The 11,865-nt window shown below is 44.7% G+C and overlaps 3 protein-coding genes and 1 pseudogene across 3 annotated transcripts; 2 read left to right on the top strand and 2 right to left on the bottom strand.

Moving 5' to 3' along the window:
• The first annotated feature begins 3,955 nt into the window (after positions 1–3,955).
• Positions 3,956–5,797, top strand: LOC146713974 (histone H1-like; annotated as a pseudogene).
• Positions 5,798–7,853: 2,056 nt separating this feature from the next.
• On the bottom strand, positions 7,854–9,100 carry LOC146713972 (histone H2A-like). The gene is made up of 2 exons (XM_085450597.1): positions 9,082–9,100; positions 7,854–8,427 (listed from the first exon to the last, which is right to left on the bottom strand). Exons 1-2 carry the CDS (start codon positions 9,098–9,100, stop codon positions 8,072–8,074), a joined length of 375 nt encoding a protein of 124 aa, XP_085306723.1. The 3' UTR covers positions 7,854–8,071.
• On the bottom strand, positions 8,412–9,059 carry LOC146713973 (phosphopantothenoylcysteine decarboxylase-like). The gene has a single exon (XM_085450569.1). The coding sequence runs from the start codon at positions 9,038–9,040 to the stop codon at positions 8,432–8,434; it is 609 nt and encodes a 202-aa protein (XP_085306695.1). The 5' UTR covers positions 9,041–9,059; the 3' UTR covers positions 8,412–8,431.
• Positions 9,101–9,412: 312 nt separating the features above from the next.
• On the top strand, positions 9,413–9,957 carry LOC146713971 (histone H3). Its single transcript, XM_085450589.1, has one exon. It carries the CDS (start codon positions 9,426–9,428, stop codon positions 9,834–9,836), a length of 411 nt encoding a protein of 136 aa, XP_085306715.1. The 5' UTR covers positions 9,413–9,425; the 3' UTR covers positions 9,837–9,957.
• The last annotated feature ends 1,908 nt before the right edge of the window (positions 9,958–11,865 follow it).

Genomic DNA, 11,865 nt, shown 5'->3' with positions numbered 1-11,865 from the left:
GGAAGGTACAGTGAATTAAACAGCTGGCACTGCGATGACTTACTGGCGATATGATTGCTTATGTTTTTCATTACAAAAGAATTGTCTGATGTGGCTGTGTCCTCGGAAATCTGGATATACACCCCGAGGTGAATACATATAAAAAAATTGGATGGTGTAATCATTTCTGGAGGCTGGAGTTTTCAGTATACACAAACAACAAGCTGCTTCAGACACTGATCCTCCCGGTGGAAATGCACCTTCTCTTTCATCCTTGTATAAAACAGACTTTTAATGTTAGTTTAAATTCAAAATACACGGTTAAAAATATATATGAACACTAGATAATAAAGCAGGAGTGGGGAACTCCAGGCCTCGTGAGCCGGTGACCTGCAGGTTTTAGATGTGTCCTTGATCCAACACAGCTGATTTAAATGGCTAAATTACAACTTCAACATGTCTTGAAGTTCTCCAGAGGCCTGGTAATGAAGTAATCATTTGATTCAGGTGTGTTGACCCAGGGTGAGATCTGAAACCTGCAGGACATCGGCTCTCGAGGCCTGGAGAGGCCAACTCCTGTAATTTAAAAAATCGAATGGTTCAGTCTCATGTGTTCTCTAGTAAGACATTAAATTTCACTAAAACTATGCAGTTATGAAACGTAACTTTAATCTGAGCCAAATCGATTTGCTTAGTTGTAAATAAAAGAGTGCAGTAAACGTGACCTGACAGACAGAAGCTAATTATGCCCTACGGAGCCCCCCAGGGGACATGGGAGAAAAAAAAATTAGGGAGGAAAAAAAAAAAATTAGGGAGGAAAAAAAAAATTAAGACGGACTTTTGCGAGATCTCGCAATAAGTATTGCGAGCGCTCGCAAAAGTATTGCGAGATCTCGCAAAAGTTTTAGCCGCATTCTTCGGAGGCCGCCAGCTCGAAGCCGACCGGGAGGTCGAGGCACGATGTGCCGGGAAAGCGGTGTTCCTCCCGGCTGTAGTAGGTCTCGACTTCCCGTTAGCTTCGAGCTAGTGGCCGTCAGCTCGAAGCCGACCGGGAGGTCGAGGCACGATGTGCCGGGAAAGCGGTGTTCCTCCCGGCTGTAGTAGGTCTCGACCTCCCGTTAGCTTCGAGCTAGTGGGTGTCAGATCTCCAAAAACGTCGGAGCTCTTTTGCAAATATGTGATGTCTTGTAAACTGAGCAGGTATCTGACGTTTACACAACTACATTCACGCCTCAAAATATCTTAAAAGTGTATTTTGTGACCCAGAAGGAGTAATATTACAACTAAGTAGCTGCCGCCATTGTTGGAGTTTTGCGAGATCTCGCAATACTTTTGCGAGCGCTCGCAATACTTATTGCGAGATCTCGCAATACTTTTGCGAGCGCTCGCAATACTTTTGCGAGATCTTGCAAAAGTCCGTCTTAATTTTTTTTTTCCTCCCTAATTTTTTTTTCTCCCATGTCCCCTGGGGGGCTCCGTAATGCCCAGTGTTTAACCTCCACTGAGAATAAAAACTCAACAAGGTTTTAAAGCTGTGTGCTGGTGAGCAGTAAACTGTGATTATCACCAGGTTAAATGGACACAGAGACACGAAACCAGGTGGAATTGTAATTAAAATGATTTCATTGTTGGCTGAAGATAATACAGATACTAACACATCCATATCTGCCACACAGAGCTCTGCATTTACTGCTCATTTAGAACAAATGACTGTCTCAGCAAACGAGGACACAATCACACAGCCCACTGTCTTTGTTAGATGCGCGCCTGTTTCAGCACAGTTCACAAACTCCCTCGAACACAACGTCCGGCCCACTGTGCGGCTCCACCAATGAGATCCGAGGGCCCGCGCAGTGGTATTAGCATACAGCCTGTATAAAAAGCACTGCTCTCAGTCACGGAGCTCATTCGTTACTTCAAAGTATCGAAGAGAGAAAATACCTGAACCCGCCAAGTCCGCTCCCAAGAAGGGCTCCAAGAAAGCTGTGACCAAGACCGCCGGCAAGGGCGGCAAGAAGAAGAGAAAGACCAGGAAGGAGAGCTACGCCATCTACGTGTACAAGGTGCTGAAGCAGGTCCACCCCGACACCGGGATCTCCTCCAAGGCCATGAGCATCATGAACTCGTTTGTCAACGACATCTTCCTTACTTTTTAGACTGTAGAAAGAAACTCACTAAAAATCCAGCATTGATATGACTTTGCCACTCGCGCCTTTTTATTGCACGGTCTTGTGTCTGTATCGTTTTTGGTTGTCTGTCTTTGTTTTGTTGCAGGGTTGTTTTTTTTTTTGTTGTTTTTTTTTCCCACACATGCACATTTATGTGGTCATGTGTCTGTTATATGGAGCACCATGGTCTTTGGAGGAATGCTGTCTCGCTTCACTGTGTACTGTAGCACTGCACATGGTTGAAATGACAAACCCACTTGCTCACTAACCTTACAAACAAAACTAGACTAACTACTTTGATACATAAAGGGCTGATTTGTTGGACTATCAACGGGCAAAAATTGGCAACTACATGCCAAAATCTAAACTAAGAGAAATTCGTATTAGTTTGTTTTTTGTAATCCCCCCTTGGCAACCTTGGATGGATGACACCTTTAGCATTTGCCTTTACTGCCTATGCCACAGGCCCTGCTGTGTCCTTCACATCCAGCTTTTCTAGCTATAACCAAAGAGGAATTTCCATCAAAGCTGTCTTCAATCTAACTCCTAATTTGATGGCTCCATAGCCACCTTTTTTATCTGCCTTTATATAATGCAACTATTGTAGTAAGTGCTGTGCATAAGATGGAGGAGTTGTACAGGATGTCGGTAGGAATGATTTCCTGTGGTGTTCAGAGGTGAATTTTGGTTCTCAGTCTCTCACTCCTGTGACTGGTCAGCATTTTACTTATCTTGGACAGAAAATTGTGGTTACACATTTTTCAGTAGGTGGAAGAATCACAGAATCCTCCAGAAAGAAGAGCAGAGATATACTGGGCATAACTAAAGACACTAGATTAAACTGAGGTCGCTATCCAGGACATGAGATGAGCTTTATTAGTCCCACAGCTGGGAAATTCACCAACATGGGCAGAGCAGGATAAAATAAACAATTACAACAATATTACTATGAATAAAATGATTAAATATGTTTGACTAGTAGAGTCAACAAGACGAGGTTTAACTGGGAGATAAGCTGGATGTGTTTAGCAGGTATTGAGTATTACACATTGAGATACGCAGTGATCAGTTTGTGGATGTGTGTAGTCACGTGTTCATTCACTGCTGTTGTTTATTGTAGAGTCAGTAACTGTAGAAGGAAACTGAGTCAATGCAGACTAAGAGATCAGAGCCAAAGTGTGGAAGCGAGCTGCTGTAAGGTCACTAATGAAGCTTCTGATGTACAACAATGTGAGTGAAACTGTGCTTTGGTTAGAAGCGAGCAGCTGTCACACAAGTCTCGCTGCTCCGTGGGCCTCCAGCAGCATCGGTGTGTTTGCTGGGAGCTTGCAGCGTCACTTTGTCCCAAAGCTGCGCTCACCAGATGCTGCTTTTAACTCTGAGTGTGTGAACAAACATGTGTATCAGCTGGAAAAGGCTTTTTACGGAGCTCTGCTGCGGCTCCACCGGTTTTAGCAGAGAAAAGAGTCAAAGAAGCCGCCGAGCAGCGCTGAGCTCCGCACCGAGTCACTGAGCTTTGGGTTAGCGCCACGAACCGAGAGCACGAGAGTCCGACACGAGGCCTGTACGAGGAGACACAAGCCCGCTGTGGACGGCTCCACTGTCGACCTGCAGTGCTGCTCACACACTCACTTTAAGCTCTTTGATCCCGAGACACGAAACACAAAATGAAGCATTGCGAGGCACGCGCGAGAGCTGCGCGCGCTGCCTTCACTCTCAACGGTTCTCATGATGCGTTTAAGTGCAGCGTGGCGCTTCCGACTTGCCATCGCTGTACCGTGAATCTCGATCAGACGCGAAAGAGGAAAATGTCCGAGGAAGCTCCCGCACCTGCTGCCGTCCCAAGGCGGCCAACAGGAAGAAGACAACGACTTCCAAGCCCAAGAAGGTCGGCCCCAGCATGGGCGAGCTGATTGTGAAAGCCGTGGCCGCTTCCAAGGAGCGCAGCGGCGTGTCCGCAGCCGCACTCAAGAAGGCTCTGGCTGCCGGAGGCTACGATGTGGACAAGAACAAGGCCCGCGTTAAAACCGCCATCAACGAGTGTGATCGTGTGTACACAGTGTCTCTTTATGTCTGTCTCCACGTTGGTTGAGTGTGGAATAAGTGCATATGAGAGCATGAGGGTGGGAATGGATGTTTGTATCTGTGTGTGCCTGTATGTCTGTGTCTATATGTCAGGTTGGGTATCAGACGCCACCTCTCTGGGGACATCTCAGGCCCTCCAAGGTTTGGAGGCCTATCTCCCCCACCACCACCACCACTTCCCCTGCCAGTGGCGGACTCCCTCAGACATCGGTGCGTTGGTGGTTCTTTGTGTCTGGGGGTGGGCGTCCAGGTACACACCGGCTCACTCCTTGGCGGCCGCTTATCGGGGCCTGGAGCCTGGGGCTCGCTCGGGCCACTTCGGAGGTGGGGTGCCCCCGACCTCTCGGCCTGGGGCTCGGTCACTCAGGCACAGCTGGCTGCCGGCGGAGCTCACGGGCGCGTCACTGCAACTCCCCCTGGCTTCTGCTCCGCGGCTGCTGAGTGAGCCCTCATCTGGGACTCTCCTCAGCTCTTACTGGAACAGTGGCGCGGCTGCCCCTCTGTTGGTCTTCCTTGGTCTCTTGTGTTCTGGGGGCCTCTGGATGTCTGGAGTTTTGATCTCCTCCATACCTGCTTCATGCCCTGGAGGACGGGGCTGTGGCCCCCCCACACCCTCTAGCAGATCATTACATAAAGGAACCTTTTAAAAAAACAAGCGCGTCCATGCTCACAGGTGTACACACGGGTGATCACACCCACAAACTACACCCTTTTTGGCTCCTACCTCAAAGCACACTGTGTTCTGTTGATCTTATGTGCTGCACAATAATGTTTAATATTTAGTATTTACTGTCATATTCCCATATATCATTGTGATGTTGTTTATTCTATTACTCTTGTTTTCTTCTGCTTGTTTTCTTTTTTCTTTCTCAACAGGTGATTCAGGTGATCGATATATGCATTTTTTTTCTGCTCATTCTGTTGGTTTTTGTTTTTTGCCCTTCTCCCCCGTCCCTCTTCTCAGCTGTTTCTCTTTCTCTCTTTCTTTCTCCCCTTCTTTCCCCCAGTCAAGTCTGTCCCGTATTCAGCAAGTGAAAATAAAATAAACAATAAAAGGTGAATCAAATGGACCATTACGGCAAGGCTGGGATGGTCAATTTGGTAAAGTAAATCCGTTGGGCATCTTTCTTTGCCTTTAGACAACAATTCTGATGGCAAAAGAGCCAAACGCGACAGGCAAAAAAAAAAAAAGAAAAAAAAAAGACCGCCATCAAGAGCCTGGTAGCGAAGGGCACTGTGGTGCAGACCAAGGGCACCGGGGCCTCCGGATCCTTCAAGATGAACAAGAAGGTTACTGAGAGCAAAGCCAAGAAGCCCGCAAAGAAAGCCGCTCCTAAAGCCAAGAAGCCCGCCGCGGCCAAAGCCAAGAAACCGGCAGCAGCCGCTAAGAAGTCGCCCAAGAAGACCAAGAAGCGGCGGCCAAGAAAGCGCCCAAAAGCCCCAAGAAGGCGGCAAAGAGCCCCAAGAAGGTGCTCAAGAAGGCTCCTGCACCAAAGAAATCCCCCGCCAAGAAGGCCGCCAAGCCCAAAGTCAAGAAGGCGGCCACAGCAGCCAAGAAGAAGTGAGCTGACACCGCTCCCACACTCAACAACGGCTCTTCTCAGAGCCACCACAGCAACACACAAGAGCTCCTTCCTCTCACTCACTCACCACTCTGTCATTCACAATAACGTCCATGTTATTAAAACACGGGGTTTTTTTTCTCCATTGTCCTCATTACAATTACAACTTGGATTACTATCATGGTGCACATTAGTGCTGTTTAAGCAAGTCTACAACTCCAGAGGAATACAAATATTAACGACTTAATATTTATAATCACACCTTCGTAATACAAGTCATAAACTGTTAAAAGTTAGCAACTACATTTTAAAATATTCTATTAAACAACACATAATACATTCATAGATGCATGTTATTATTCACGTATGAAATACTGAGTTCTATTTTTTAAAAGCCTACACTGGCTGTTGTACTGGAAGTACACTGTATATTTTAATGATACCTAGCTAATATAATCCACTTGAAATGCTCTAATCTACAACCTTACCTGACTAAATCTAGTCCAGTTGAATTGATATTGTGTGATTTCAAGGACACATTTTACTCCAAGCTGAGCCCGTACTGCTATTTATTTTACCATGGAGCTCTGTAGCGTGAAGGATGAGGGGAATTAAATTATTTCAAAATAGTCTTGAGGTTTACTTCTTGACCTCACCGATTCTTTGGATATCCCAGCTGAAGAAGAGTCCGGGGCTGCCCTGTGTCCCCCTCCACAGCAGTTTTCCACTAATTCTATTGTTCAGTCTGGGGGGGCTGTCCTCTAACCAGACTAGTAACTGTGGCTTCTTGTTCTTGGCTGAGGCAGCTTTCACTCACTTTATAACAGGCAGACCCCCACTGTCAATGCATTTTTCATACTATACAGTTACACACCAAAGTTTATAGCTGAACCAACTGATTTGGCACGTCAGAGGTCAGCAACTTAATGTCATTCTTGGGAGCTTTAAGGTCGCATGAAATGCTTTGAGAACACAAATCCACTATTGTCCTTAAAACAGGGGTTGACAAAGACATTCTAACAAAAGCCACACTTAGGAATCATTTCCTGTTCTTCTGATCACCAGCTGCCCCCTATTATCCAAGCAAACTCTATTGTAATAGAGTACTGACCCACACATATGGTTCTTACACACACACTGGACTTTCTGGACATTGTTTTTGCACAACACTGGTCACTATATTCTTCATTTCCAGTTAATACTTGTACAGCTGCTGTTATTGTGTATATATTTATTTATATTTAGATTTCTTCATACATTCTTATATAGTTCTATATTGTGTATTGTGTATTTTGTTGTACAGTTATTTTATTTTCAACTTTAATTTATATATTTTATCTTATTCTTCCCAGTTAAATTTACCCTTCATTCTAATTTGTGTTGTACAGTTATTTCATTTTTAACCTTAATTTATATTTTATTCCTTCCTAGTTAAATTTACCCTTTTTAATTTTTCATATTTATTTCCTATCTTATTCATAGCCTTTCCTTTTTTGTTTTCTTTAGGTCACGAGCAGTTGTCCAAGCATTTCACTACATATCGTACTGTGTATGACTGTGTACGTGACAAATAAAATTTGAATTTGAATTTGAATTTGAATTAATAGTTTTATTCTACTCACAATAGACACAAAAACCTAAGCGTAGATGTAAGTGACTTTGCAAAATGTCCCAAATTCAGCAGCAGTGCTGAACACGTTGCAAACAGCTGCACATTTTCCTCCCTCTGTACCAAAGAAGTCCACCTGTCCCTCTCCACCTGTTTGGTGTTATGATTTCCTGTTGCGTTTGTGGTCTTGCCACATCATGAACTGTGTGTTGTCCGTTTCCATGAGCTTAGAAACTGTTTTAATTATAAAGCGAGTGAACCATGATGAGTGTCCACAGTCAGTTATGAAGCTAATAATTAGTGACATCCAATTTACTCTTAATTAGTAAGATGAGCAATGAGGTGAATATGACCCCACACCACAACGCAGGAGGCAGAGCTTTTTGCTTTAGTTTTATATCAAGACCTAAAGTAAGTTTCATTGACAAAAACACACAGAGCTTTGGAGTTAATGAAAGTAGTTTTTATTTGAAGGTGGATTTCAGTCCCTGACTATGTAAGATGACATGAATAAATGTACATTTCAAAGTAAATCAAGATGCATAATCTACATTTCCCAGTACACAACTTGTTACAAACACCATACCAGCAAGAAGGATGTTTGCTCAGAGAGAAGTGTGTGGCTCTTAAAAGAGCCTTTGTTTTTGGTGACGCCGAGCGCTTTGCGTTTACTTGGCCTTGGCGGGCTTTTCGGTCTTCTTGGGCAGCAGCACAGCCTGGATGTTGGGCAGCACACCACCCTGAGCGATGGTGACTCCCCCCAGGAGCTTGTTGAGCTCCTCGTCGTTGCACACAGCCAGCTGCAAGTGACGTGGGATGATACGAGTCTTCTTGTCGCGGGCTGTGTTGCCTGCCAGCTCCAGGATCTCAGCGGTCAGGTACTTGAGCACAGCTGCCAGGTAAACAGGGGCACCGGCTCCCACACGCTCAGCATAGTTGCCTTTGCGCAGCAGTCTGTGGACACGACCCACGGGGAACTGAAGCCCGGCACGGGAAGAGCGGGTCTTGGCCTTAGCTCTGCCTGACGTTCATGCCTCCAAAGATGACTCATCTGGTTTCTGAAGATACTCTTTGACAAGACTGACAATTGTCGATACTTCTGCCATGGCACCTTTACCTTCATCTCCACACACTAGCTTTTTGGCAACGCAGGGGATTTCCACATATCCAAACTCTTTCAGTCTGGATACCTGCTGGGCTGTAATAGGATGCAGCCACATAGCTGTGTTCATTGCAGGGCAGAAGAGAAGAGGACGACTGGTATCCCAGGCTCTTACCACACACGTCAGCAGATTATCACAAATACCACTAGCAATCTTTCCAAGACTGTTGGCATCAAGAGGGGCAATGACAAGTAGATCTGCCCAACGCCTTAGCTCAATGTGTAGCACAGGGTCAGATCTCTGTTTCCACAGCTCCCATTCATCCTCGTCACTGTAGATTTTGACTGACACCTCAGCAGAATTATAGAAGTGCTTGGCATGCTCTGTAGTGACTACTCGTACATCCACCCCAGAGAGTTCAAGAAGCTGGGAGACCAAAAGAGGCAGTTTCAAGGCTGCAACACTCCCTGTCACTCCAACAAGGACATTAAATGTCCCGGAAGTTTTCAACAAATCAGTTTTTAAACTTGACATGTGGTCGTCTTGCTGCCTGTCAGCAAAAAGAGCAAAAAGAGTCTTGCCGTGTCCACTCATTTTGACAGGTTCTTTTCTTCGTAGTATCGAGACTAAGAGAAAATGTGGCCCGATCAGCTCAAAGCCTCGCTTATATTTCCGCAGAGCGCGGGCGGATTCGTCACGCACCAATCGCAGAGAGGCTTGCGGCAGCGCGCAACATCAATGCACTTTTCTCCAATGAGCAGCACACACCGAGACGGGGCGATGCTCCACGTGGAGCCCGTCACCAATCACGAGCCGGAGCGGCACCGCGTCACAGCCAGTCACACACTTTAAGAGCAGCGAGTCTCCTCTGTTCGCTACATTTTCTGCTCTTATCACAGGGAAAGAATAGTGAGGAAGAATGGCACGAACCAAGCAGACCGCTCGCAAGTCTACTGGCGGCAAAGCCCCCAGGAAGCAGCTGGCCACCAAGGCCGCTCGTAAGAGCGCCCCGGCCACCGGAGGCGTCAAGAAGCCCCACCGTTATAGGCCTGGTACCGTGGCTCTGCGTGAGATCCGCCGTTACCAGAAATCCACCGAACTGCTGATCCGCAAGCTGCCCTTCCAGCGCCTGGTCCGCGAGATCGCTCAGGATTTCAAGACCGACCTGCGTTTCCAGAGCTCTGCTGTTATGGCTCTGCAGGAGGCCAGCGAGGCTTACCTGGTCGGACTCTTCGAGGACACAAACCTGTGCGCCATCCACGCCAAAAGGGTCACCATCATGCCCAAAGACATCCAGCTGGCTCGCCGCATCCGCGGAGAGAGAGCTTAAGCTGCACGCTCTCCTACCAACAACTGCTCTTTTCCGAGTCACCTCACTCACACCAAGAGCTCGCTCCAGTAGTAGCAGTAGTATCTCGTACTCACACTTCAATCTTCATGCTCTTTTTATTCTGGAAACGACAGTCGGCATGAACATGGAATTCACTAACTTCCGTAAAAAAAAAAAAAAAAGAAAGTAGTTTTGTAAGCATGAATTGTTATGCTAAATGGCTCCCTCCTTTAATTATTCACATATTATTTTCCAACGCTCATCACATTTCAGTTCTTTGTACTAGACAATATGATAGACAAAGTGCTCCAGCGTAGACTCCTATTGTTTAAATATGCTATAAAATACTATAAACTATAGACATGACAGTAAGGCAAACATGTTAATATTAGTTTGCAGAGGCTGTTAAAATGTTATCTAACGTTAACATGTTGGTGACACAATTTCATCCTAATGGTACTGACCTATTCATAGGATTCATTTGAGACATATCAAGATCTTCACGAATTGACAGAAGCACTGAAGCAGCTACCCATTTTATTCTTGTCATCTATGTCCTATTGTCACGTGACAGAAGAACCAAAACAGTGTCCTATAACTGAAGTAATGTTAAGTCCTTAAAGTCATATAATTTTATTGTCATAACTGTATTTCAAGCTTTTTTTTTATTTTTGTATGATACCTGATTTATATGGAATATGGCTGAAGTAAACTAAAGTCTGAAATTCTTAGTTGGTCATTTGTTCAATAGTAATTTAGAAGAAGAAGAAGAAAACTTTATTTGTCAATTTCTTCAAATGTACTTGCCATACAAAGTAATTGAAATTACATTTCACACTGTCCCATTGACAACAATAAAGTGCAGATGCACAACAAAAACAGCCCTAACAATAAGGTAATATTAAATAGGTAACAGGATAGAAGCGCCATTCGTCACAGGGAGACGCCCGAGCGAGATGAGCCATACCACGCCTCTCATGCTTTCGGATAATAATTTGTCTTGTGTATATATATATATATATATATATATTTTTTTTTTTTTTTGCCTGTCCCGTTTGGCTCTTTTGCCATCAGAATTGTTGTCTAAAGGCAAAGAAAGATGCCCAACGGATTTACTTTACCAAATTGACCATCCCAGCCTTGCCGTAATGGTCCATTTGATTCACCTTTTATTGTTTATTTTATTTTCACTTGCTGAATACGGGACAGACTTGACTGGGGGAAAGAAGGGGAGAAAGAAAGAAGGAAAGAGAAACAGCTGAGAAGAGGAACGGGGGAGAAGGGCAAAAAACAAAAACCAACAGAATGAGCAGAAAAAAAAAGAAATAAATAAAAAATGCATATATCAATCACCTGGATCACCTGCTGAGAAAGAAAAAAGAAAACAAGCAGAAGAGAACAAGAGTAATAGAATAAACAACATCACAATGATATATGGGAATATGACAGTAAATGCTAAATATTAGTTTCTAAAATTGACGGCGTCTTCATTAATCCCATGCAAACGTACACCTATCTGGAACAACCCTGTCTTGTATATTTTTAACTATTAAAAGATTTTCATCTTGATTTGCATACTTATATTGAATTACACCTTCATTTTTGGTTTCATTAATTTTTTTATAGATATTTTTCGTATTATCTTGGAGAATATCCATCCATTCGCTTCCGCTTGTCCTTTTCAGGGTCGCGGGGGGCGCTGGAACCTATCCCAGCTGTCATAGGGCGAGAGGCGGGGTACACCCTGGACAGGTCGCCAGTCTGTCGCAGGGCCAACACACAGGGACTAGGGTCTCATCTTCATCACAGTCGGTCATAGGACATTTCATGGTGGTAACAAAACAACTCCACTTCACCACCGCCCTCACAGGGAGGCGCCCGAGCGAGATGAGCCATACCACGTCTCTCATGCTTTCGGGTAATAGTTTGTCTTGTATATTTTTAACTATTAATAGATTTTCATCTTGATTTGCATACTTATATTGAATTACACCTTCATTTTGTATTCCATTAATTTTTTTATAGATAT

The sequence above is a fragment of the Copadichromis virginalis genome, linkage group LG3 (genome assembly GCF_057382275.1).
Source record: "Copadichromis virginalis isolate Kocher_CV1m ecotype Utaka linkage group LG3, C_Virginalis_male_GT1.1, whole genome shotgun sequence".
NCBI lineage: Eukaryota > Metazoa > Chordata > Actinopteri > Cichliformes > Cichlidae > Copadichromis > Copadichromis virginalis.
Note: the sequence above shows the minus strand (reverse complement) of the source record. Positions and strands in the feature narration are given on the sequence as shown.

Coding starts and splice junctions, on each gene's coding strand:
- LOC146713973 (XM_085450569.1), bottom strand. CDS start 9,040: ATGTCAAGTTTAAAAACTGATTTGTTGAAAACTTCCGGGACATTTAAT.
- LOC146713971 (XM_085450589.1), top strand. CDS start 9,426: ATGGCACGAACCAAGCAGACCGCTCGCAAGTCTACTGGCGGCAAAGCC.